General features: G+C 47.8%; 1 protein-coding gene across 4 annotated transcripts in view; it reads right to left on the reverse strand.

The window, feature by feature from the left end:
- Positions 1-733: 733 nt before the first annotated feature.
- The window catches only part of SKAP1 (src kinase associated phosphoprotein 1), a 268,003-nt gene continuing 241,829 nt past the window's right edge, over positions 734-26,907 (reverse strand). For 3 of the 4 annotated variants that reach the window (XM_058675490.1, XM_058675487.1, XM_058675491.1), the window contains 3 exons: positions 21,690-21,790; positions 2,460-2,601; positions 734-1,051 (listed from right to left, as the gene is read on the reverse strand). In XM_058675490.1, coding sequence (XP_058531473.1) covers positions 2,500-2,601; positions 21,690-21,790 — 203 coding nt within the window. In that variant the 3' untranslated portion in view covers positions 734-1,051; positions 2,460-2,499. The remainder of the gene's footprint in view (positions 1,052-2,459; positions 2,602-21,689; positions 21,791-26,907) is intronic. The other variant, XM_058675489.1, reaches the window with a different exon arrangement.

A 26,907-nucleotide genomic window follows, 5' to 3' on the forward strand; every position in this document is an offset into this window, starting at 1 on the left:
CCTGGTGCATTCAAGGTGAGGACTTTAGCTGCTAGGCCACTGCGCCGGGCCCTTGTTTTCTTTCTTTTTAAGATTTATTTGTTTGAAAGTTGGAGAGAGAGAGAGAGAGAGAGAGAGAGAGAGAGAGAGAGAGAGATTGATTCTTCCATCTGATGGTTCAATAGCCAGGGCTGGGCTAGGCTGAAGTCAGGAACTCCAGCTTGCCACAGTCCCAGTCCTCGGGCCATCTTCTGCTGCCTTCCCAAGTGCATTAGGAGGGAGCTGGATCACAGTCAGAGCAGCCAGGACTCAAACTAGTACTCGAATGTGGAATGCCAACATGGCAGGTGGCAGCTGGACTCACTGACCACAATTCTGGCCCATGCTTTTATTTTTCTCTTTGACTCTCCCACTTTGGAGGTGGTGAGACTCCAGAACCAGCATTTTGATACCACTACCTAAAGGAATTCAGTGGTGGGTTCTTGGCCTAGTAGTCAAGTTGCTCACTTCCCATGTCCGAGTACCTGGCTTCCCTAATCTGCTTCTGGCTCTTGACTCCAACTTCTTGTTGGTGCACTGGTGATGCTCAGGCGTTGGGAGACCTGGATGGAGTTCCCAGCTCCCGATTTCAGCCTGGCTCAGTCCCAGCTGTGGTGGGCATTCGGGGTGGGGGTGGAGAGTGAACCACTGGATGGGAGTTTGTCTCTGTCCCTCATATAAAACAAGAAAGGAACTGAACACCATCACGCATGGCAAAGAATCAAATCCAAAGTTTATTTGTGTTTTTCAAATCAGCTAACGCAACAGTGAACTTCCTCCTCCTCCAGTTTTTTGGGCGCCTTCTCTCGGTCAGGTGTGTGGATGCGTGGGGAGGGTGCGGCGAGCCAAGACCAGGCAGGGTCAGGAACAGGTTTGGGGAGTGTGTCTGTAACCACTTGTCTCTTTGGTGGTTTGCAGTCCCTGTAAGGTGGCTGCCACTTGGGTGTCTGTGGCAGTGGTGGGTGGTGGCAGCAGGGAGTTGAAGCTCTTGCTCAGTTTCTCTATAAATGCAGGGTGGAGGGGAGAATGTTCCCTAAAGGGGGAAAGAGATATACATGGGCTTTTATGATCCAAAGTAAGAAGGATGAAGGGGCGTAGGGTGGAACATCTTCCGTGGTCAGCGGTCTGTCTCCAGTTTCTCTTCGAAGGTAACCAATCTTTTCATTTTTTTCTCCTTTCAGAATGATCTCCTATATATTAAAAAATATTAAACAACAACAACAGGTACACGCTGTCTCCATTCCAAAATGGGGCCGCTTCAGCCTACCCCTCTTTGTTGCTACTATTTCATTTAGTTATTAACATATTTCAGGATGCATTCCATAATGTTTCCTTTTTTGCTGTTATACAAATTCAAGTTGATGAAGGTACTATAATGACCTAAGTAGCTCTTTGTTGATCATTTAGGCCATTTCCAATCAGTTGTTGCTACAAATGAATATTCTTGTATGTGTACCGTTTTCCACGTACGCACGTTACAGCTGTAGACAAACTCCAAGAAGTAGAATTATTGGGTCCAAGAGAATAAAGGGGATATAAATCACTTGAAACAATTGGAAAAAAAAGAGGGAAGTGGGGTGAGACTGTTTAGACTGCATAGAAAAACCAGCTCCCCTGACTTCATGGTCAGGAAACCACGGCCCCTCTGGGACAGTGTCAATGTCAGATATTGTGCAACGGGCCTGAGCTGGAGCATGGTGTCGTCCAGGGGCACGGGGAGTGGGAGCCAGCCTTATATACTTTCTCCAATGAATTCACACAGCTGCGTCACAGCACTAGCGTGGGCCCCGGCCTGCAAGGTTCCAAGGAGAGTAGGCCACTTAGGTCATCTTCCACCCCACGCACCATGGAGGCTGCCCCCACTTCACGTTGGAAGATGAGGCACACCGGTCTTGGGTTCCCTCTGTCACCAGGTGCATCCCAAACAAAACCACTCTGCACCAAAGTGGATCTCACTGTTATCCTGTCCAAGCCAGTCACCCCTGCTGTTTGAAAGCACAGCGTTGCGTTCTTGCTCCTCCAGGATGAGCCATATCCTTTAGGACCTCAGAGTGCATCTGACTGCATCCCACGGGATGTTCTGACCCGCAGGAGCACCCATGTTGGCCATGAGGCAGCCCTGGAAAGCTGGCCACAGAGAGTGGACGAAAAAGAGCTAGTGCCTGGGACTTGCACCTCCAGAGTTTTGCAGAATGCAGAGAGGAAGAAGAAAAGTTTGTGTGTTAATGAAGTCACTGTGATTTTAAATTTCTCTGTCACTTTTACTTGGACCAAATCTTAAAGCACACAGCCCCTAGATTTAGGAAAAAAAAAACATTCCAGGCACATTTAGTTTTGACGGTGACTCATTAGCGTCTCTACTGAAAGGGAGGAAAAGCCACCTCCCTCATGACTCCCATCTCCCATAGAGGACGTACGCATGGCTGACAGGTTCCACTCACCAGAAGGGCGGCTCGTGGATGGTGGACTGCTGCCTGAGCTTCAGTTTTCGTCCAGGTCAAAGGCAGTGGTGAGATAGTCCTTTGGCACGATCCCGATGAGGCTGTTGAGCTCTCCTATCCACCAGCCACATGCGTTATATTCCTAGAGAAGGAAGAGAGGCCGGGGGTCAGCTGGAGTTTGGTCCTGTCCGTCTGTTACAGCCCTCACATGCGTTGCCAGGCGGGTGCCAGGTAGTTCCTTGGTTGGCACCATCAGCATAAACCATTCACACCCTTGATGAGATTGTTAAAGAAGTCAGATAGCATAGGAAAGCAAACGTGTTCACTGTCCTGTCTTCTTGTCTCTACCATAAACTTGGCCTCTTGGATACCAATGCCAAACCTAAGGAGCTTTTTCTCCCCCAATGTCTTTTAACCAAACAGATGAGTAGGCCTTTTTCAGAGAACACTGTCGCTGTTCAGAAGGTCAAGCCAGAGTTCAAATCAATACTGTTAAGTACCAGACATCCTCTATGTGCCAAGTGCTGGTGGAGTCCCCAGGAGGATATAATGACGAATTGGGACACGTTTGGTCCTCAGGAGCTCTCAGCATAGAGTAATGGGCTTGGAGTCAGACAGGCTGGGACTGAACTCCTGCTTGGTCATTTAGTAGCCATGTGACCTTATGCTGCCCCAGTCTTGCCTTGCTCATTGGTGGGAACAGAGGGGGAATCAGCCCTTCCCTGTGGTGTGGGGGTATAAGCCACACAGCTGAGCAGAAACAGCTGGAAGGGTTTGACACATGGTGGGTCAACTCAAGAGTCCTTCTCTGGTAGAGGCGGAGGTGGACTGGGACATCAGTGGGAGGCAGGCAGGACCAAGAAAGAGGCAACCAACAAGGGGCTGAGTGCACCGTCGACGGGAGTGCACCTGGGTGGCTGTGAGTTGAGGGCAGAACTCTTGGAATGCAGAAGTGCTTCTCAGAGGCATAGCTCATGCTGAACACATTAGGGCTATCCCCGAACATGCCAGAATAATTTCTTTTCTTCTTAATGAAGAAAAATTAACATAAAACTTGAAGCATGGGAATTGTATCCTGTTTCAACTGGACACAAGGAATCATGGAGCAAACTGCTTTTGCACTACTGGATGCTGAGTTCTTTTTTTTTTGTTTTTTAAAGATTTATTTTATTTTATTTTTATTACAAAGTCAGATATACTGAGAGGAGGAGAGACAGAGAGGAAGTGGAGCTGCCAGGATTAGAACCAGTGGCCATATGGGATTAAGGCGAGGACCTTAGCCACTAGGCCACGCTGCCGAGCCCAGATGCTGAGTTCTACTAGAAAGAAAACCAGAGTGGTAACCCAGAAGCCTCAGGGTCGCTAGCAGGAACTGGGAACCTGCTATTTCTCCATAGCGTTGTCTCCCTTCCCCCAGAGCTGCTGCTCCCGCTCCCCCTCCGCTGATGACTTTTGTCCACCTTCAGTGAGAAGCCGACAGTCATCAGATGTGTCAACCTCCAGCCACTGGAGCAAGGACTTGTCTGCACCGACGGCCATCTTTCCTGTTGGATTTGGGGAGGCGACCCTGTCCTGAATTACAGCTCTCCTTCACACTGTGGGTTTGCAACCTTCCTATTCTCTTGCTTAGAGATGAGGTTGCATGGGGTCTGTGGTGTGGTGCCTTCAGTCAGCACCGGAACGTGTCCGAGCTGCTCTTAGATCTGAGAGCAACTCCGAGGTGGCCTCTACCACACACGTTTGCCCTTTCTGCCTGACAATGCAGACTTCTGCTCCAAACGTCTTGGAAGGGATAGTCCACTTGCTGCTCACTTTCTTCTTTTCCATTTGCCCCTTTCAAGCTGCTCTGAGCAGGTTCCCGACCACCTGGCCTCCTACCACCTCCTCATGGCTCAGTGTTTCTGGGTAGTCTGTCTTCAAGGGACTTGATTTCTCAGCAGTGCTGCTACTACCAATCCTCCTTGAGGCCTTCTCTTCATTTCTATGCTGCTGCTGATTTTATCATGGTTCCCTCCTATCTCCCTGCTTGCTTCTCCTCATTCTCTTTGGCAGGCCCTTGCTGCATCTCTCCCTTGTGCTGTGGTTGCCATCACAGCTGCCTCCCAAGGGTGTGCATTAGGAGGAAGCTGAAGTCATGAGCTGGAGCCAGGTTTCAAGCCCTGGATACCTCCATGTGGCATGTGGGTGTCTCACCGCTGAGTTAGATCCTGGCCCCTTTCAGCTTCTTGACAAGATGGACAGGGCTCAGCATGGCATGGCACCACTCACTGCCTAGCACTGTCATTCACTCCCTAATCTGGTGTCCTCCTAGGAGAACAGAACTTGTCTCAGCTGCTCCCATGAGTCACAGGCGCCTCTCACCTTGGAGCCTTCCCTTGGCCTAACCCCCAGGCATCCCTCAACACTCCACTGCACAGTCTCTTCTGAAACCGCCTCCAGCTCCATGCTGATGAGGTCCACGTGGTCCCCAGTGCCAGGCCCTTCCCTGAGTGGGAGTTCTTCATGCTGCCTGACATCTGTCTGTCTGTCTCACAGTCAGCCATGAGGGCTGCAATTCTTTGTTGCAGTTGCATTCTCAGCTTCAGTGTGGTACTCTGCACAGAGTGGGCCAAATAAATACCTGTTAAAATGAGGTGATGATGAAATGAACGGGGCAGTGGGAGTTCATATTCTCAGCAGAGCAGATCTATTTACAACTAATGCCAAGCTATTTCCCTGCTGATTGAAACGGTTGTGGCAGAAAGAGATCAACTGCCTTTGGAGACAGTCGCCCCAGACGGCTTCTTGAATACCAGGGAGCATCACAAGAAGCAAGACTATTGACTTTATCCTTGTGGGACTGGCAAACTTCCTTTTCCTTAAAAAAACAAAATCTTACTTCTTTTATTTGAAAGGCAGGGAGAGGAGGGGAAGGAGGGAGACAGGAGTTAAAGGAGACAGAGAGGTGTTCTCTGCTGGTGCACTCCCCAGACGCTTGCAATACCTAGGGCTGGGAGCCGGTCTGCAGCCTGCAGCCTGCAGCCTGGAACTCAATCTGGGTGGCAGGGGCACGAGTTCATGAGCCATCAGCTGCCATCTTCCAGGGTGTGCAGTGGCAGGAATCTAGAACTGGAAGTAGAGCCAGGACTAGAACCCAGACACTCCCACAGGAGATGCAGCTGTCTTAACCTTTAGGTCACGCAGCAACCCACGCATTGCCTTTTAAAGAAACCAGTCATAAATACTGGGATGTATCTATCGCATCCTGCGATTTCACACTTTCTCTTCCCTGTCCTTCTTCAAGGCAAGTGTTCTCTGCAGTTTGCACTACCTTATGGAAAATTCCCCAGTCTTTTAGCTTATGATTGTCAGGATATTTGAAATTTTTTTTATCTGTTTTCATTTTTATTTGTGAAGCACACACACACACACACACACACACACACACACACCATCTCGGATTCTCACACTATGATAGGGGACGCAGGCTGCCCCAGCGGCATCTTAACAAACACCTGTCCCTGTTTTAAAAAAAATGTATGTCGGGGCCCGGCGCGATAGCCTAGTCCTCGCCTTGCATGTGCTGGGATCCCATATGGGTGCGGATTCTAATCCTGGCGGCCCCGCTTCCCTTCCAGCTCCCTGCTTGTGCCCTGGGAAAGCAGTCCAGGACGGCCCAAAGATTTGGGACCCTGCACCTGCGTGAGAGACCCGGAAGAGCTCCTGGTTCCCGGCTTCTGATCAGCATAGCACTGGCTGTTGCGCTCACTTGGGGAGTGAATCATTGGACGGAAGATCTTCCTCTCTCTCTCCCTCTCTGTACATTGGCTTTCCAATAAAAATAAATAAATCTTGAAAAAAAAAAAAGTAAAAAATGTATGTCAGGACATTTTTAAGCTCCTTTTGGTACAAATTCCTGTCCATTTTCCCAGTACTGAGGTGAGGGCCATTTCTGTCTTGTTTTGTCTCAGCGCTGCCCTGTGCTGACCGGGTCCTCTGGACTGTGCGTGTGGATGAGGCCTGGCTGTGAAGAGGAAACGCCTGCTCTGCATCCCTCCCACCTCATCTGCAATCTCACAGGCAGGCGGCCCAGTGCTATCGGACAGTCTTTCGATCAAAGTCAACTCGCTTAAGCCTGTGATGTGCAGCCTTCTACCTGCCAGATGTTGTCATCTCCATTCCTTGCAGGGGTTCCCAGAAGACATTTGCTGCCCCCCAGAGGGGTGGGGAGGAACTGTTCAGGACCCCCTGACACTGACTCAACACTTCACAAGGCTCTCCTTTCTAGCCATCAGACCAGGCCTCGGGAAGCTGCTCTTTGCCAACTCCAAGAGGGAGCAAAACAGGAAGCAGATGAGGCTCAGCAGGGCACCTGCAAAGGCCTACCTCCCAGTGACCTCACTGTTGCTTGAGGGGAGCGCTGACCTGCCCACTGCAGATACAGTTGCTTCACCGCAGCCGTGAGAGGCTGAATGAATGAAATCAACCCTCTGCCCTTCCAAACGGAAGAGCAGGTGGAAGTGCAAGCAGGGTGGTAGCGTCTCAGAGCCCAGATGTCTCCTGCTGCACAGGTCCTGAGATCTGTCTGTTCCAGATTTCCTCCCTTGGCTGGATACACAGAGAGGACTGCGGGGCTGGGACAACAAAAGCATGAATGGAACATTTCTAGCCTTCTCTCCCACTACCATCCCCCGTGCGTTGCTCCAGCCCAGTCTAAACACCACGAGGTATTTTAAAATAATTTCTACTTTGATGAATTGCTGGGGAGTCCACAATTGCTCATAATCAAAGGGAGAAAAATGCAAATGAGATCCGGCCGAGAACCATCACCACCAAACGTTTATTTCACTGCACAGTGCCAGAAAGAATTAAAACAACATTAAACTCACAGCAATCATGTTTAAGTCCTCGTTTCCAAGTGCCAAATTGCACCACTCTGGATCATACAGATGTTCGTTAATTATGCTAATTTTTATTAAACTATTAAAATGGAGAGAGTACTGGCTCAGCCAGGCAGACCCCAGCCCTGAATGAACTCTGCTCTTGTCTAGAGGTGCTAATTTACTGAATTTTTATTAAGTTGCTGATTCTTGGATTTTAGTTTGAGGATGGCAGAGAGAACTAAATTTCTGGGGTCATGGTTTCCCATGAAGTCTGACTTCTCTAGGCCCAGATGTTTGGAAAGCGTGGGAGGATGCTGACAAGTTCCCAGGAGACCGGAAGCGTCTCCATGTAGGAGAGCCTCCACCCTCAAAGTGAGGACGCACCCCTACAAGAGACAGGGTTGGGATCTCATAATGCTGCCTGCACTTGGTACCTGTGCATGTATCTGGGGTGATAGGGCTGATATTTTCATGATGCTTTAGGTAAGAATATAAAAAGCTGTTTACCAAAAAACCCCCACAATAATCCTTCACGTCAACCTTTGGGTTTGGGTTACAAAACTTATTCGGATGCCTTGCCTTTGAAAGAAGTACAGGATGTTTCCATCATAAAAATCTCGCAGCCGTCTCACTCCATGGCAACCTTGCCCCCACGTCCTTGAACTCCTACCCGCCCCCCCCCAACAGAGAAATCTTGGCAAGTTGGCTCCCTGCATTCCATTCCTTGGCTAGAAGAGCCATTGTTGTTGGCGTGGATGTGTGGAGTGGGGGGAACTTGAAACAGAGGCGGTGCTGGCCATCAGCAACCATCAGAAGTGTTTGTGGAGGTTCAGTGCACTGGCATCAAAGGATTTATGCTGCTAATCTCCAGCCACAAGGATAAAACAAAACCCTACCAAACTTTCCATAAAAAGAACAGTGAATTCTATAAATGAGAAGCAGTGTGGCCACCGATGCTGGCGCGTCTCACAGCGGTACACTGCCTCCAGTGGCTTCCCATTGCCGTTGATGGCTTCAAGACGATCACAGACCTCCTCGGTGCTCCTCCTGTCACAAGGCCGTGAGTGCCCATGTGGTGCTGCAAATACCCTGTCAGGAGGTGTTGTGGGTACTCAGGGTGTGGGAGAGGAAGACCAGCAGGCGCCTATCATAAGCCTTAAAAGAGATTAAATACCCCGACTCCATGATTGCTACATTTTAATTTCTCTCCTCCCCTGCTGGTTCCTATTTGTATAAGCTCTTCCAAGGCTCCCCTGGAGTAGCACAGACATGACCTGGAATGACCATCCTGTCTTGGGATGAGAATTCAATTTCTAGGCTCAGTGAATCCTAGGCTGTTCTAACAGACGCAGCGCGCCATCCTCTGGGACACGGACTCTTCAAACTGCAGTCTGCAAATCCCTGGCCTGTATATGGATGTGGTGACAGGGGTAGAAGGGGATGGACAGGGGACCTTTGATGGCCCCAGAAATGGGCACCAAGTCTGGCGTGTCTCTGCACACAAGCCTTGTCCCTGGGACTTTTCGGCTGGTTCCCTAGGGGTTGAGGGGTCCTATGCTGTTTATGAACTAGCCTTCTAGGGGGAAAAGGAGAAGACCTTTCTGGCCTGGACCTGTCTGTACTCAGGCCCAGTGTGGCCACTCCCTCTGTGCTCCCTGCCCTTTGGAAAGCAGACAGCGGGACAGAAGCAAGGATCTTCATCCGGTCGTTTCTCCCAGGCTCTGGTCTTGTGGGGTCTTTTCCTTCTTCACAGGCTTATCCTCCTAAGGCACCCCTCTCGAGCTGTGACTTAAAGGTTCTGGTGTCTTCTCCTAGCTTCCAGGCAAATCCATGTGATGGCTCGTGGAGCACTGTCCCTTGAGAATGTTCCTGATAGAAACGTCAGATGGGGCTGTGAGTCCCAGACAAGGACCAAGTTCCCAGCACACACCTGACACTCGGGTTCCTTGAGCCACCAGAGTTCACCACATCAGTACTTACTGTAGACCACAGAATGCTTCTTTAAGAGAACAATCAATCAGCCCCTAACACAAAAGATCAATAAAGGCTTGATAGATGGATGGGAAAAGCCAATCAATCACAGAATGATTGGTTTATGATTGCTTATTTATCTGATTAGTGCTTGTATATCATACATTATCATTAGTAAACTGGGGAAATTTGAATTCCTAAGCACAGTAGCTTGCAATATTCCAAGGTTGGCTATAAACATTATATTTTTACTCTGGATTGGCCCCTAAATCCTGTACTCCTGATCCAGTTTGGGGTGTTTCACACTTTCTCAGGATATAAATTATTAGGTCAACGAAGGGTCCTAATTCTGCATCCTTCTAGCTTCTGGGGCTGAGCACAGGAGCTGGCACAGAGGCACTGTGCAGGTGCAGGTGGTTTCTAAAGATTTTCCCCAAGGATGTGACAGCTGGTGGCCGGTGGGCTGGCAGCATCAGCCTGCCAGAGTATCTGTGCTTGGGGCGTGGCTGCCACCCTGGGCCACTTAGGGGTCTCTCCAGGCTGTTATTTTTACATTGTGTTTTAAATTCTTGGCCATCTATTTTCTCTTTTTTTCCATGACTCAGAGTTTCAGTCCATAAATTCTAATAAAAATGAGTCATTAAATTTGCCTCAATTGAGCCAGCTTTATTTATTGTGAAATTTCAGGGAACTTGCATAACTAACTTGGGAGAACGATCAGCCTGGGTTAGGTACAAGGGGGATAGCTGTGGGAGGCTAACAAAGGGGACAGAGGTGGGCTGGGTGGTCAGCCAAAGTGGATGAGGGGCTCCTGGTAATGGCTCTACAGAGAGCACCCCTTGTTGGTGGAAGTGGATGGAGGGCTTTGGGCCTCAGCTGGCAAGGCCTTGTGAAACTCATGTGGTGTTGACCAGGGTCAGTGCGGACAATGATCCCGGCCAGAGCAGGGCAGGCTGGAAAGGTGTGCGGGGCCTGTGTATGCGTGGGACACAGCCAGTGATGTCAGTGTGAGCACAACAGAATGGACACACTGACCTGTGGGACAGCAAAGTCACACACCGTGCAGGATAGAGGGGAGGTGAAGCAGAGCTGAGGGGAAGACAGTCCAGGAGGCAGCACACAACTTTGAACTTGACCTAAGGAAGAGGGAAGGGAGATGGGGAAGGCAAACACTCAGCAGATGGGCACAAACAAGGTGCGGAGCGCAGAATCCGGGAGCAATCGACAGCACCATTTGCGAGCGGATAGGATTGTGAGCCCATGTGAGACGGGCATATTAATATGGATTCCATAAACTGTGCCGCTCGCTCGCAGCTCTGCACTGCGCTGCTTTGCTCTGACCGCAGTACCAGCCTCAGGCACCACAACACAATTTGGAAACAATGTGACGGAAATGTTTAATCTGCTCGGCCCATCTGTGCTGTGTATTTCTCCAGATCTCCCTGAGAGAGGCGCCTTGAATCTCCACATTGCCTTTAATATTCTCCTAAATCACCTTCCCCACCGCACTTCAAGGGCCATTGCTACAATATCACAGGTTCATCTGAAGTGCAACCGGGAGGGGGGGCAGGGGGAGGTGCAGGCCAGGAGATTTTTTATTTTAAAATAATTTCCAGAGATTGTCTTTCCTGCTTCCTTTTTTTTTTTTTTAAAGGAGAAAAGTTATTCTACTGTTGCCGTAAGGTTATTGAGGCTGTTTGGTGCAAAATAGGGTAGGATGGAGCGGAATCATTCTCCAAAGAATTATTTTTATTAATCTCGATTCCCTCAATTGGACATGGGAGGCAGGAGCAGATGCTGGTTTACGCGGTTTTCTTGCACCTTGCTGGGGCGATGTGTTCATGGGAGGCCAGTTCCTTTAGGCCGAGCCATCGAGTCCTGGGAGTTCCCAAGGCCAGCCTTGGCCCTGCCCTGCACTAGACAAAGCCACCTTGTTCAGGACAAGTATGCATCTGTCCCTGCTTACCACATTCTTATCATTTGAGGAGGGCACCGTCCTTAATTCTAGTTTATAGTCTTCTGTTTCCCCTTTGGGCATATAGGTATAGGGTGTTAGATGCTCATTGCTGCTTTTCCCCACCTGATTTGACCAGATTCTGTGTGCTGGGGTTAGACTACAGGAAACTGGGATGGGTTTCTGGAGAAAGAGAGGACGACAAGTCTCCACGTTCCAGACCCTAGACAAATGCAAGAGAGTTGCCCATCACCAAGAAAATTAGGATGCCTTTTTGCTTTGTGAATTAAAGGAATGAATAATTTAATCCCCAGGCTCGTTGCAGCAGGGAGAGGCAGCGTCCCAGTTGCGGAGCCCTACAGCCTGTCGGTGTGTTACATCATCTGCACACATAGGCGTTTCCATGACAACTGCTTATAGCTTCATTTCCTGGATCCCTCTAGGGGGTGTCACAGCCAGATCCACCTGCTTTTCACCCTACCCTCGGTGGGGTCATGGTAAGGTCGCCAGAATAAATGAACGCGGGTACTAATGATCTGTTTACTGCTGTTTATGCTCTGTGTGTGTCAGGGGCACGCACATTTAGAGAGCTCATTATGGTTGCAATTAGAATGCACCATCGCTAGATATTTAACTCCTTTTTCTTTTAAATTAGCATTTTAATAACATTCTTTGAGCAGAGAAACAAAATGACCATTTTTCACGGACAAACTTCTAGCTGTAGGTGCAACTTTAATGGCAAAGTTGTGAAGGGGAAAGAAGGGAGAAAAAAAAAAAAGAAGAGGCCATTTTTACTACTTTCACCCTCCTCCTTACCAAAAGGATATTTTTATTTGCTTTCTCACACACTCAATTTCCTAAATTTGTTTTGAATCCAATTATTTGGGGCGGTTGAAAGTGCCGCACTCTTGCTGGACGGAAATTAGCAGCAATTGAAATTAACTTTGTACGTGACCTGTGAAAGGGGCTAAAATAATTACAAGTGTGCAGGAACAACCCTTTCTTCAGAAGACCCTTGCTGTGGGGTCTGGCCGTGGGTGATGACACCACTGTCTAGGAACCTTCCCAAGGCATCCACAAAGGCTTTTTTCCCCCTTAAAGGTGATGGTGATTATTGCTTCTGTTTCCTAATGCTTAGCATTATCTTATCAAAGCTAAGTGGCCACAAAAACTTGTCGGAGATAGGATGACCAAGCGGCTGCAAGAATGGAAGCTAAAAACACAGCATCCTTTACCATTTCAAAATGGTGAGATCTCGGAATATTAGAGAGTAGAAGAGACGAGACAGAGAAAAGAAAACTGGACACTAATTTGGTCAGCACGCTCTACCGTTTTTTTTTTTTTTTAGGAACCAGCCCACACCTCTCCTAGGTGTTTACAGGTGCCCCCGTGTGTGTAAAGTACAGTGAAAAATAACAATTTGAATGTTTCGATTATCTTTCCCAGTACATTCCATTTTCATTATTTATTTCCTATAAATCGGGACCTTGCTGAACATAATTCTGCAGACAAGGAGGTGGATGGGACAGCCAATGGGAGCAAGGAGATAGATGGTGGGTGCGTGTGAGATAGATGCTATGCGTTTATGAAAAGGAGCAGTAAGTCTGCATGGGAACAGCTACAGAATAGAGCAAGCAGGCGTGCAAGCCATAACGGGTATTTATAGGTGGAAACAAAGGTGCCAGGAAGACAGTGTGGGGCCCGGGAGCTGCAAACGTTTGCTCCCCCTCCCACCCTCCTGAAAAATCCACATCCAAGTTCTGCCTGAGATGCCCCATGTGAATTGCACAAGGCTCGCCATGACAACAGACAGGGATTTCACAGCCAGAAGACTTAGGAGGTCAATAGTTGAAAAGCAGGAGTTAGAAAGAGAGATCTTTATCTACAGGCAAACAATCCCACAAACCCCCTTCCACAACCCCAGAAGCAGGGCAAAATCTAAAGATGCGGCAGGAAGAAAAAAAAAGGCTTTCTAAAAATGCAAGTTTAAAATGTTTATGTCTTTGTTATCAGCCTAGTTGCACCTTAGAATCTGCCCATTTCATAAATAAAATACGGATGGCATTGGCTATAATTTGGTGATCGCTACCCCAGGACATATCTGGATGCACTTGTGTTATTTTAATTAAATACTGCATTATGGTTTGTGACAACTACACAGCTACAGCGTAAATGAATTCAGAATTAAAGTGTTACTTAGGCATCCAGTAATTTTTGTTTCATTCCTCAGTTTTACAAAGCAAGGAGCTATAAAATCAAGATGTTGGTTCATTTACAGATGGAGCAGGGTTGTCATGGTGTTTTTTTTTTTTTTTTCCTTTCCTTAATCCTCACACACAGAGAAGGAGCCGGAGCTCAAATCCCAACACTATCAGCTTATGGGCCACATTACACAGAAAAATACATCCTCTTGACTAGAATGCAAAATGTTGAATATTAATTGCTCATATTATGCTTATCTTTCTAGCTGGGTTCTGTCTGAGCAATTATTTTGATGGGCTGCAGTCGCGTATTGTCAGATTCTTCTTCTTTGTTTTAACAGAAACAGATTTTATTTCATTTTATTAAAAAAAAAATCCTACAGTTCACAGGGATCTGTGGAAGTTTTCCTTATTTGGAACTTTTCCCAAATACACAATGTTCGTAGGAATAAGCCACTGAAATCTCCGCATGGAGCAGGAGAAAAAAAAAGTTTTCATAAATGTTAAAATATGAATGTTTCCTTAATGAAATTGGAGAGGGCATTACAACTTGACATAATCAATTGGTTACTTGAAATGTCACTGCTCCTGCACATCACGGGAAAGCCTGGGAACACGCTCCATCTTTCAGGTACGGATCTGTGCTCCAAATTGATATGGTAGAGTAAAAGGATTTTGTTCCAAGCTGAGGATTAATATGGTGTCTTTAATGTGGTGTATGTCAAGATGAAAGTTCGTACAAAAAAAGGGGCAAGTTTTTGGAAACCATCGTCTATGATTTCTAAGCTGAGTCAACATGATCTCTTTATTAGCTTTAAATACTGTCACGTCTGGGAATGTCTGCAAATTCCAGGTTTGCTGTGCTCCCGTAGGTAAGCCTGTAGCCCGTTGAGGAGTCACTCTCCCGTGCGTGTTTGCAGAGAGGCCATCATTTGCATCACCCTTTCGCTAGGTTGCTCGGAGAGCTGTGCCCATGGAGCGCCCAGAATTGCCGACAGGAAAGCTTTGGGGAGACTGGATGCCTTTTGAGAACATAATTACGCTGAGACAAAGCTTGGGCGCCGCCTTTGCAATAGGGCATCTCGCCGAAATGTCAGCCAGCCTCTTCGGTAGATGAGCGAGGCGTTTATGACTAAATCTCTGCCTAATAAGCGTGCAGGTGACTCTGAAGGAGCTGCTGGTGATAACGCGGGTGGCGGCGGCAGAGGGAATGTCACAGTTAAAGACACAAATTTCCCCCATAATATGTTCGAATGGAAACCTCTGAATCCAATACTACATGGGCACATCTAATAAATTCACAATATCTCAGTCTCAACAGCCTTCACCGGTTAGTTTTAAAGATTTATGTGGTAAAAAATTACTCAGTGATGAATATGGTTTATTCTGTGCAGTATTGGAGGTATAAGGAATTAAACTACCGTCTTTAACAGTGAATTTATTATTACCTCTGTCAAAAGACGAAGCCTTTAACGGCATTTGTTATAAATTCACTGCAGAATAAATGGCTAGAATTTTTTCACAGTGCAGTTTGTGAAGCACCAAGCGATTCTGGGCATTAACCTAACCCCGCCAAGGCTTATGGGGTTCTGGGTAAACATTTCTGTCTGCACTCCATAGTTAATTATCTGGTCTGGGACCGTGCACCTGGCTGCTGCTGCTGCTGCTGTGTGTGTGTGTGTGTGTGTGTGTGTGTATGAAGTAAAGGATGCTGTCCAGGACAACAGTTTAGGAATAAGGAGACTAAAGAGGAAAACGCCAACCTTATTCTCTCTCTTCCTTTAAATGGGTTTCTAAATAACTGGCCAGATAGGGGTGATAAGCAAATGGGCCTCTTGTAGGCAGCCTCCCAGGCATACATGCACGCGCGCGCACACACACACACACACACACAAACACCCTCTCCCTTTTGTCCTCTTGTGTAAGGGGTGTCCCCTCATTTATAAAAATTACCTGGAAGGAATGAGGCTGCCAGGGTTTGTTCTAGACGATTGGTCCCTGTCTGGGGGAAAGGAATGGCCTCCACTGAATTTGACCGGTGTGTGACCGTTGCCTTCCAGCTGACCCCAAATCCTGTCCCCAGCTTCCCAACTCTGCAGCCTCCCATCGGGGTTATTAGTGAGCGAGAACACCATCACCATCATCATCTTCGTCATCACAGCCCAGTGTTGACCCGCTTGTTAACATGAAATGGGGTGACGGGGCCAGCTTTGGTTTCTCTTTTGCACCATCATAAATAAGAAAAGAGATCCCCCTCCTCCTCTGCCAATGGTTGTCCCCTCTCCCGCCCCCTCTGGTTAGGTCAGGGGTGAATCACAGCTCTTTGACAGGCATTGATCAGTTTCATCACAGTTTGGGCAGGCTGTGCCCCAGGCCCCTATCTCCCCACTTACTGCCCCCAAATTACCTCCCACATAACCCTGCCCATCCCCCACCCCGCCAAGCAGTCGGTGCAGTGCCTGAGGAAGTCCCGAATGGACACTAGATGTCACCAAACACCTCCTTTCCCTCAGAGCCCTGAAATTAAAAAAAAAAAAAAAAAAAAGGGAAAAAATGTTTTCATTTAAGGCAATTGAAAAAATTAACTTATCTGTGTTTATGAGGGTTGTTGTCACATTCAACTAAGCACACTTAAAGGAAAAAGTACTGCTGTTGCTGAGGCGAGTTTCACAGTAGACCAATCTCTTTTGGCAAGGATGGAGTCAAGGGAGGGGAAAGGGCTCCAGTTACCAAGTGGCCACTGAAGTAGGAGGTGAGGAAAGTGGGGTGTAGTGTCCCGGGGTAGCAGATGCGCTGGGCAAGGCAGCTGCGGGCACAGGATCTGGAGCTGGGTCTGGAGCTCTGATTCAGTTTGAGTTCAGGTAGCTCTCACCCATGGTGACAGTTTTTAGGAGGTCCATGGCCACCTGACAGCATCAAGTGTTTCACATTAACCTTGACCTCATCTGAAAGGCTTTTGCTTGCCTCCATCAGCGGGGGGGTGGGGGGGGAACAACACAAAACCTGATGTGTCTGGGCCAGGGCAGCCATTTGCAGGGCTTGCTAAGTTGCCACTGGAGAGGCAGCAGACCACTGAGGCCCAGCTTCCCCTTCCAGAGCTGCTCTGCATGGAAATGAGGTGCTGGACAAGGCTTTACTTCAGGCCAGTTCATGGGGCACACCGCCAAGCTGTGGAGAGGCAGGCTCCTGACTCAGTTTACCTCAGACGTATGGGGGTGTCTCTTCCTTCTAGTTCGAGTCAGTTTCTGAACTTGGTTTATGCTTTGTGTCAACACTGTAAATTACTTCTAGAAAATAAGTCGCTTATTTTTTCCCAGGGTGTGAGTGGGAGGTCTTTCAGTGCTACCTGGCACAGTGGGACAAGCACCTGTTATTAGGGAGAAGGTTTTCTAGTGAGACAGCTTGGAGCCAGGAGGACAGGTCACTCCTCTGAGTTGGGGCTTGGGACTTGTCTCTGCCTCCCTTCTCCCAGAGCCTGCTTGGCCGCAGGACACTTGAGGCTCTTCAGATCAAAGGAAGGAAGCTGGTGGTGGTGGCTGGGGGGATGGCAGGGCGGGCAGAGTGGGACTGCACGGAGGGTGATTCAGCACCTGCCTTGTCATGCCTGGTGCCCAGGCTGAATGGATTTTTGGAGTACACCTGTTGTTGAACCCCTGCCAAGCACTGATGGCCACTAACCCCCCCAATCACTTTCCCCCGCGCTGTTGATGTTTGCAATGTCAGACAGCCCCAAGCAGCAGCCGGCATGTATTTCAAACACGGCAGATGGATTTTTATATTAGCTCCTATTTCATGTTCAGGCAGAGCGACCGCCACACTGAAACCACAGCCTCGGTGCTGCCGGCTTTACTTCTGTGAGATTAATTTTGTGAAATTAATTGGGACAAGATTGAAAAGGAAATTAAAATGCAGCTGAGTGAACAGGCCTTTCTAACACCTTTTCCCTGCTCGATTCAGACTTGAATTCTGCCGCGGTGGTCGTTGGCCTCGCGGGGAGTCATTTAGGAGAGGCGGGCTCTTAGGAGCGATCGGTTACGTTTGAGAAGACCTGCACCAGCCCCACAATCTGGCGCCACTGAAGAGCGTTAAGCACCCCGCTGTGGCCTTCCCTGGGTCCTGGCTCTTGGGGAGGGAGGCAGGCCGGCTCAGTCCCTCTATCCGGAAAAGCTGTTCAGAAATATCTGGACCCAAAAGGAGCATGGGGAGCATCCACCGGATACACAGATCGGATTAGTTATTGAAGTCTCCTTTAAATATCATTTATGATCGCAACAGGAACGTAATGAATTAAGAGGGCATGAAGCCGCTTGGGGCCCGGATGTACCGGCATGTGGAGGTGTTGTCCAGCGGTCAGCTGGGGTCCTGCTGCTGACAGTGGCATTGGTTGCTGCTGCTTCACAGCGTGGACACGCAGCTCTGGTCTCTCCTGGAAGAGACTTCGGGAGAATCTAAGTGATGGAGTTCCACATAGGCCTCCTCCCTGGGTGGTTTTCTTTTGTGTTGTATAGCACCTCTGTGGAAAACTGACAAGACAGGCCACTTTCCCTTCTTTTTCAGTTCCCCAGTAGCTGACTGAAGTTTTAGCGCATGCCCATCAGTGACCCAAAGGCTTGCCTGTTAGTGGAGGTGAAGGGCACATAATAGTTTCCATTTCTAACATACCAAGGACTTTTTTTAAAGGTCATGATGCCTGGGCCCAGCGGCGTGGCCTAGCGGCTAAAGTCTTCGCCTTGAAAGCCCCGGGATCCCATATGGGCGCCGGTTCTAATCCTGGCAGCTCCACTTCCCACCCAGCACCCTGCTTGTGGCCTGGGAAAGCAGTTGAGGATGGCCCAATGCATTGGGACCCTGCACCCGCGTGGGAGACCCGGAAGAGGTTCCAGGTTCCCGGCTTCGGATCGGCGCACATCGGCCCGTTGTGGCTCACTTGGGGAGTGAATCATTGGACAGAAGATCTTCCTCTCTGTCTTTCCTCCTCTGTGTATATCTGGCTGTAATAAAATGAATAAATCTTTAAAAAAAAAAAAGGTCATGATGCCTGCAATTGATTTATTTTTTAAAATCAATTATTCATTTTTATTTATTTGAAAGGCAGAGAAACCAACAGAGACAGAAAGAGAAAGTGAGAGGAAGATCTTCCACCCTCTGGTTCACTTTCTCAAATGGCCCAGGCCAAGGCCAGGAACCTGGGACTTTGCCTAGGTCTCCTATGTGCACGGCAGGGACCGAACTACCTGAGCCACTCCCTATGGCCTTCCAGAGTTCACGTCATCTAGAAGTTGTGAACCGGGGCACTCTGATATAGGGGTGCAGGTGTCCTTAGGCTGCGGGTTCTAAGCTGAGCCACACCTCCCCCAGCCAGGCATTGCTTGATATAAATCACAACAACCCTAGGAATAGAAGTTATTTCCCAGTTTTTAACCAGAAACCAAGGATTAGCAAGATTAAATGACACTGTCCAGGGCCATGTAAATAACCCATCACTTACTTATCCAAGGGGTGCATCTTTCTTGTTCAGCTAATTGTCTTCTCTCTAGATTTTTTTTTAAAAGGATGAATAGTGCCCCTGTCCCTTGCTGGTACCATTCCTACCCAAAGGCAAGACTAAAAGTTTCTCCTGCGTTTGATCCAAGTTTTCCAGAATTCCAAGTTTAGATCACATTTGGGTGATTACTAAGAAATAGCAAAGGAAAGGAAAAAAAAGGGGGGGGGAGAAAGAAAAGAAAAAAGAAAAAGAAGCAACTAGGAGACACCGAACCGGATTGAAGCCAATGCAGAGAGCTCTCCCACCCCCGTCCTCCTTGCCTCCTCCAGCCCACTTCCCCACCACAGGAATATGCAGAATATTTCTCTGACAGAGAAGGGGAAATTAGAGGGCAAGCGGAAGTGGAAACTTGGGTTAACCAGAGTGACTTAAAACAAAGCCAGGGGTTTTGCATGGAAGTGCTTCAGTGGCATGGGAGGGGGGAGGCAGTGGGAAGCTGACCTGCCACCCCACACACTTCCTCCCTCACCTCACAGGGGAGGAAGCAGGTCTAGGCATGCTGAGCTGCACCCACAGGCTTGCTGCTTGCATTGGTCAGGAACACCGACCCATTCTGTCCCTAACAGCAGCCCCTTCCTGCCGGACACAAGCAAGCAAGGGATATGGAACTTTCCAGATTCCCTTCTCAGGACTCCACTTAGGTCAGCTGTGACTATCCAGGTTTGAGAAGAGGGTAACTGAGTCCAACAAAGCCAGACAGCTGAGACCAACTTTTAGGATCCATAGGAGAGAACATTCTGGATGACTCCATCCCTGTAAGACAGAGGGCTGGGACTAGAAAGGAAATAATTTGTTTTTTTCTTTCTGTCTGAATTAGCTTCTTCGTGCTTCTGGGAGGCAAGGGAATGGACTGGGCTGCCTTCGAAGGCGCCTTTCTGTCTGGTGCGTTAGGTTAGGTAATAGCAGTAGACTCAATCAGAAGTGCTCCCAGAACCACAGCAAGAACGGCAATGGAGCTCTAGCTGGGAGAACTTACTCCGTCTGATATGCAGGCATTAGTAACACAGGGAAGGCTGGGGAAGCCTTATGGGCTGAAAATGGACATGGAAGCTTCCAGAAGAGTGGAGAAGGAGGCTGAGAGAACCAAGGCAGCCAGGGTATTCTTACCAAAGGAGGCTCTGATAGGCTGGCTGTAGTAACAGAGGGAGGGAAAAAGGATTGTGTTAAGGGGGGAAAAAAAAAGGCAGGTGGGGGTTGATTCCCCCATGGTCTTTGATATCTCTTAAAAATGTAAGAGAGCTCCTTGCAGCAGGACAGGCCACTGTGCAGACCCTTCCAGCTGGTGAAAGGGGACCCCCAGTGAGAAGCCATTAACAAAGGCGAAAGACATGCAAAGCAAACAAAATCATCGTGAAAAGGCCAGCCGGCAGTCTGGCTCGCTGCGGCTCCCTCCCGCTGCAGGCACCTCCAGACAATGTAAACAGTTCATTTGTTCACCTGCAGGCTCTGGGCAAACAGAGGCCCGGTCACACCTGAGTGGATAACTCGATTACCCCTGTAATGCCAGGGTGGTAATGTACACAAATTCTATTACACAGAAAACCTTGCTTTTGGGCATTTGAAATACCAATCAGGCTGGTGTCCACTCCCTTCTTTGCTTCCAATTTATTCTTGGTGTATCGGAGCTCTACTGAAATGGCACTGGGGTGGTGCAGAGTTAGGGATCCGAGAGAGAAATCCGCTATAAGACTGTGGCCGTGCTCAGCAGAGCCCATTCACTGCCTCCTCCTTCTCGAAAAGGGTTGGGTCTGAAATTTTTTTTTTTTAAAGGGGCCTGAGTCTTTGCAACACCAACAAGTACTTTGGGTCAGATCTGGCCTATTTCCCAAGGGAGCTCAGGGTATGTTTCTGAGCCGCTTACAACATTCCCAGGATAAAGATAAATGGTCAATGGCAGGTTAGCAACATAGCGGGTTTTCAATGCTCTTTTTTGGAATCTGCACACTCAGCAATTAAACAGCAAATTGTGCCTATTCATAAAAAATGTGTGGATATTGATAGCATGGATAGGACTTTTGATACATTCTTAGTATAAAGGGACTTATGGTCTTATCCCACTTACAGAATGTCACTGATGCCCCCCAATTGGAGCCCATGAGCCCTGAATCTTCACATGCAGTCATGGATCTGCAAAAATTACTGCTACTTTTTAAAAAGCCATTTCTTTATGATCAACAATGCTGTTCGTGAAATGATTTGCTGGGAGCTAGGGGTTAGCTTATGACTGAGAAACAGAATAGCAAGTTAGTGGGCCTGTATGGGTTTGGGTTCACTATCTTGGACTTATCAAGAGTTGCTCAAACCAATCGAGCTAACTAGCTCTGACTCCTCCCCCTCATGTGCAATGCAGTCATAGTTTTGTTTATAACTGAAACACAGGTGGCTTACCTAGCCAGAAGGTTTTCAATAGCATTATATGATAATAAATTATGTACAGTACAAGTCCCTGGAAAAGATCAATTTTTGATCAGGATTGTTTCAGTATCGACCTTGTTATGCTTTTTATATTTGAAAATTGGTTCTTGAGTCTGTATTTTTGCTTAAAAATTTTGCTAACAACTCTAAGTCAGTGGGAATTTATATTATGTGTAAAAGAGGCACGGAGCACACACATGGAACAATCCTGGTTAAAGCGGTTGTATTGCCAAGAGTGAAAATCATCCCCTTTGATTCCAGTCCCACATTCTGCGTCCTTACCTTGCTTAGAATGTGGATGAGGTCACCCCGTTGGAAGGACAGTTCATCTGGCTGGTCACCATGGCAATCCCATAGGCCCTGGTAATAACTGGCATAGTCCACTGATCAAAGAAAGGAAAAAAATTCAGAGTTAGAAAAGACTGTTTGGGGGTGGGAGTTTGGTGAAGTAGTTGGGTCACCTTCTGGGACACGAACATCTCATATCACAGGGTCTGTTTTAAGTTCTGGCTATTCTGCTTCTGATCAAGTTTCCTACTTTTTAAAAAGTATCTATCTATTTATTTATTTTTATTGGAAATGCAGGTCAGATTTACAGAGAGAAGGAGAGAAAAAGATCTTCCATCCGTTGGTTTACTCTCCAAGTGGCCACAATGACCAGAGCTGAGCTGATCCAAAACAAGGACCAGGAGCCTCTTCTGGGTCTCCCATGTGGGTGCAGGGTTCCAATGCCTTGGGCCGTCCTCGACTGCTTTCCCAGGCCACAGGCAGGGAGTTGGATGGGAAGTGGAGCAACCAGGACACGAACTGATGCACATATGGGATCCTGGCACTTGTAAAGTGAAGATTTAGCCATTGAGCCATTATGATGGGGCCCAGGTTCCTACTAATGTGCACTCTGGGAGTCAGCAGGTGGTGGCTCAAAAAGTTGAGTCTGTGCAACCCTCATGGGAGACCTGAATGGAGTTCTAGACTCCTTGCTTTGGCCTGGCCCAGCCCTGGCTATTGTAGGCATTTGGGGAAGTTGAACTGGTGGATGGAAGATCTAAGTGTTTCTGTTTCCCTGTTGCTCTGCCTTTCAAATGCATGAAAACAAATCAAATTTAGAAACAAGACTATCTTCCAAGGAGCAACCAAGTTTGTTTCAAATGGAAACCAGGCTTCTGGTTGTGTCCCTAAGAAACCCCAGACTTGAGTACTGCCAAACACTTGGCATGAGCAAAGGAATATGGGAGGCAGAGCTCATGAACTAACATTAAATATTTACCCCTTATTCCTTGTAGGTTGCTGTTCAACAGTGCAATTCATGTGTTTATTTATGAAGAAAAGAAAATCAGGTAGGTGATTTTTCACTAGGTTTGTAAGTAAGCAGCATGTAGGGATTTTCTGATAGACTTTCTTGATCCAGGATATCCAAACCATTCTCTTCTTTGGGCACTGGAAAGATCAGGGTGAATGTCTGAGCTGTGTCCACCTGCAGTAGAGGCCGAGCTGGCCAGCGGGTTATTGCATCGTGGCTCCTCAGTTCCACAGCATCTTCCTCCTGGGCACTCCCCACCCAGGTCCTACTGAGGTAATCACCGATAAATACGGATACGAATAGTCTGGTCTTTAAGTGGAACCAAGAGGGTGTCTTGTCCATTACAATTCAATTCTGGGTGGGCTGGCCCCTTTCCAGCATCTCATTTGTAGACCCTGCACATGTCTGCCAAGATTTATCTGTCAAGCCCCCAGGGGAGAAGAAACCAAAGTGATCTGCATTAAAAATGAAAGCGACTGAAGACGACAAACCGAGCTGTAGAGGCAGCTGCAGATTTACCGGGCTGCCCGGCAAGGCGAGATGGCTGGGATGCCAGGGGACAGCCATCGATTCTGAACAAGGAAGAATTCATATTGATTTTCTTCTACTGGGAAAGGTTAAACATGAGAGTCTCAAGTGGGAGAGGATCTGGGGATCTGAAAGGCAGTAAAGCCAAGGCCCACCGGGCCAGACCTGCTCTGTTCCGGAGGGTGTGGGGAGAACTCTGAATAGCGCACCTTGCCAAGATGGAATTTGATTGATGGGATACAGGCGCCCATGTTGTAATTGTCATGTGATTTGGGGAACTTCTATATGTATGGTGCAGCTTTCCACTTTCCTTTCTGTGGTTTTTAACCCTCCCATGAACAGTGATAAAGAAAATTGGGCAGAGGAGCTCTGGAGAGCCTGGCTCTATTTATTCCTAACTTAGGAGCAATTCAGACACTAAACACAAGGGAAGCCGAATCCTCTGTGTCTCCAGAAAAGCACTTTAGTTGAAATCTTAAAGTGCACAAAAAGAAAGGGGAAATAGAGCGAGTTAGCTAAGAAGAGAAAAAGCAGAGCTGGTTTCACGGTGTATTGGGATGAGCCACTGCTTGCGATGCCCAGCATCCCATAAAGACACCAGTTCAAGACCTGGCTGCTCCACCCACATTCTAGCTCTCTGCTAATGTGCCTGTAAAAAACAGCTCAACATGGCCCAAGTGTTTGGGCTCCACATGGGAGACCCAGAAGAAGCTGCTGGCTCTTGGTTTTGCTTTGGTCCAGGCTGGGCCTTATGATCATTTGGGGAAGTGAACCAGTGGATGGAAAATCTGTCTCTTCTCTCTCTGACTTTTAAAATAAATCTTTAAAAATAAAAGTATCCTTTTTTTTTTTTTTTTTTTTTAAAGAAGAAGTGAAAATGCCAAGCCAGAGTAGCACATTAGGCATATTTGTTTTCCTTACAGAGAGAACTGCAGGCAGCAGTCAACAGAGGGCAGCAAAAGCACCCTGCCATGGAGCTCAGAATGTTGGCCAGAAAAATGTTCACTCTTGACAAGACAGAGCACGTGACATGAGAGAGAAATATCAGAAACAAAGCATGAACAACCGCTTCCCCACAGGACATACAAACATGTTTTCAGCTGTCATGGACTTGATTAATCCCTCCAAGATTTGGACTAAACCGAGGAATGACATTGACATGGATGTTAATATGATAGAGAAGATCAGAAGAATTTTTAAAATTTTTATTTGAGAGGCAGAGAGAGAGAAAAAGAGCAAAGGAGTGTTCTCCTTTGCTGTTTCACTCTCCTGGATGCCATGTGCCAGCCATGGCAGGCTGAGCAGGATGCCATGTGTCATGGCAGGGCTGAAGCAGGGAGCCTGGTGCTCAATTCAGGTCTCCCACATGGGAGGCTGGTACCTTTCGAGGTGGCACTGTTGTTTCTTGGGGTCTGTGTTGGCAGGGAACTGGGGCCAGGAACAGAGCTGGGGATTGAAAACCAAGGTGCTACAATGTGAGATGTGGGTGGTTTTTTCAAAAAAATATTTATTTATTTTTATTGCAAAGTCAGATATATACAGAAAGGAGGAGAGACAGAGAGAAATATCTTCCATCCAATGATTCACTTCCCAAGTGACTGCAACGGCTGGAGCTAAGCCGATCTGAAGCCAGGAGCTCAGATCCTCTTCCAGGTCTCCCATGCGGGTGCAGGGTCCCACGGCTTTGGGCTATCCTCAACTGTTTTCCCAGGCCACAAGCAGGGAACTGGATGGGAAGCGGGGCTGCTAGGATAAGAATCAGCACCCATATGGGATCCCAGTGTGCTCAGGTGAGGACCTCAGCCACCAGCCACTGCGCTGGGCCCCGAGATGTGGATGTTTTAACTGCTAGATTGAATGCAAACTCCCAAGAAAATATTTCTTATACAAACAGACTTTTAAAACATAATGTGAGGATGTTGTGACAGATCAGGTAAAGCCATTGTCTGGTATGCTGGCAGCCCACATGTAGGAGCCGGCTCATGTCCTGACTGCTCTACTTCTAATTTAATTTCCTAGTAGCAGCCTGGGCAAACAGTGGAAGATGGCTCAAGTGTTTGGGCCCTTGCCACCTTCATGCGAGACCCAGATAAGGCTCCTGAATCCTGCCATTGACTTATTCCAGCCCCAGATGTGTGGCCATCTGTGGAGTGAACCAGCAAATGGGTGAGCTCTCTGTGAATCTTTCAAATACATACATAAAGCTTTAAATAAAAGCCATAGCTTGAGGGGTGTTGGTGCTGTGGTGAAGATGTTGCTTGAGGGTGCCTGGTGTGGTAGCCTAATGGCTAAAGTCCTGGCCTTACATGCACCAGGATCCCATATGGGCGCCAGTTCATATCCCGGCTGCTCCACTTCCCATCCAGCTCCCTGCCTGTGGCCTAGGAAAGTAGTCAAGGATGACCCAAATCCTTGGGATCCTGTGCCCACGTGGGAGACCCGGAATAAGCTCCTGGTCCTTGTTTCAGATCAGCTCAGCTCTGGTCGTTGTGGCCACTTGGGGATTGAACCAGCGGACGTAAAATCTTTCTTTCTGTAAATGGGACTTTCCAATAAAAATAAATAAATCTTAAAAAAGAGAAGATGTTGCTTGAGATGCCTCCAACCCATGTCAGAATGCCTGGATTTGAGTTCCAACTGCGCTCCTGGATTTGAGTCTCTAGCTAGTGCAGACCTTGGGAATTAGCAGGGTCCCTGCCAGTCAGTCCCGGCTGTGGCAGGGAAGTCGGGGAGTGAACCAGTGAATGGAAGATCTCTCTTTTTGTCTCTGATTTGCACATAAAAATAAATATATAAATGAAAATTATATAAAATATATCTTGGTATTCCTGAATGGTTAAAATACAAATAAAATTATCCTGGCCTTTTTTTGTGGCCTTTTAGCTGGCTACTTTGGGATACTGTTCCCCAAGTGTTTCTGGCTAAGGACAACTCCTATTATGGTGGGGACCTTTTGGATATGTTAGGGAACTTCAAAGTATTTGTGGAAAAATGTTTTTAAGAGGTACGTTTATTCTGATGCAAAAGAATTGAAATCCACACATAGTTTTCCATGAACTTTCTGCAGACTTCATGGATAGGCAGAATGTGGTTGGATCCTGGATATTTAGGATTTGGGCAGAAAGCCCACACCCTGGTCTATTCTGAAAACTGAGTGGGCCCAGGGAAAGCAGAAAGCAAGCAGGAAAACAGGAGCCTGCCAGGACGACACATAGGTGTAAAGGTCTTTGTTAGCCAAGGCCAACAGAAGGCAAGAGTTGAGGAATTCAGGAACTGGTTTAATTCTAAGTATTGGGCTCACCAGACTTAGAACTACTGTGAGACAGCGGAGAAAGGCTGGCCTTGCTCCCTAGGCAGATGGATTCTGATAGGAAGGTAACCAGTTAGAGTCGTCCTCCTGTAGCTGAACAAGTCTGGACTCAATCCAGCAGACTCCTTGTTTAACATACACGAAACAGGCATCTATATGGATGTGTGCAAGCAACACTGCAAATTCTCTTCTCTGCATTCAACAAACATGCCCAGCTCCTACTGAGTACCAGGGACAGTGCTAGACACTTGGATTCTGCTCCGGCTGCATTCTTATGGCTATCGCCTGCTTGGGGGCAGCACTGCAGAATGAACAATCACATGCATATTTCTTTGTATATCATGATGGGATGTCTATGAAGA

The sequence above is a fragment of the Ochotona princeps genome, chromosome 17 (assembly GCF_030435755.1).
Source record: "Ochotona princeps isolate mOchPri1 chromosome 17, mOchPri1.hap1, whole genome shotgun sequence".
NCBI classification, from domain to species: domain Eukaryota; kingdom Metazoa; phylum Chordata; class Mammalia; order Lagomorpha; family Ochotonidae; genus Ochotona; species Ochotona princeps.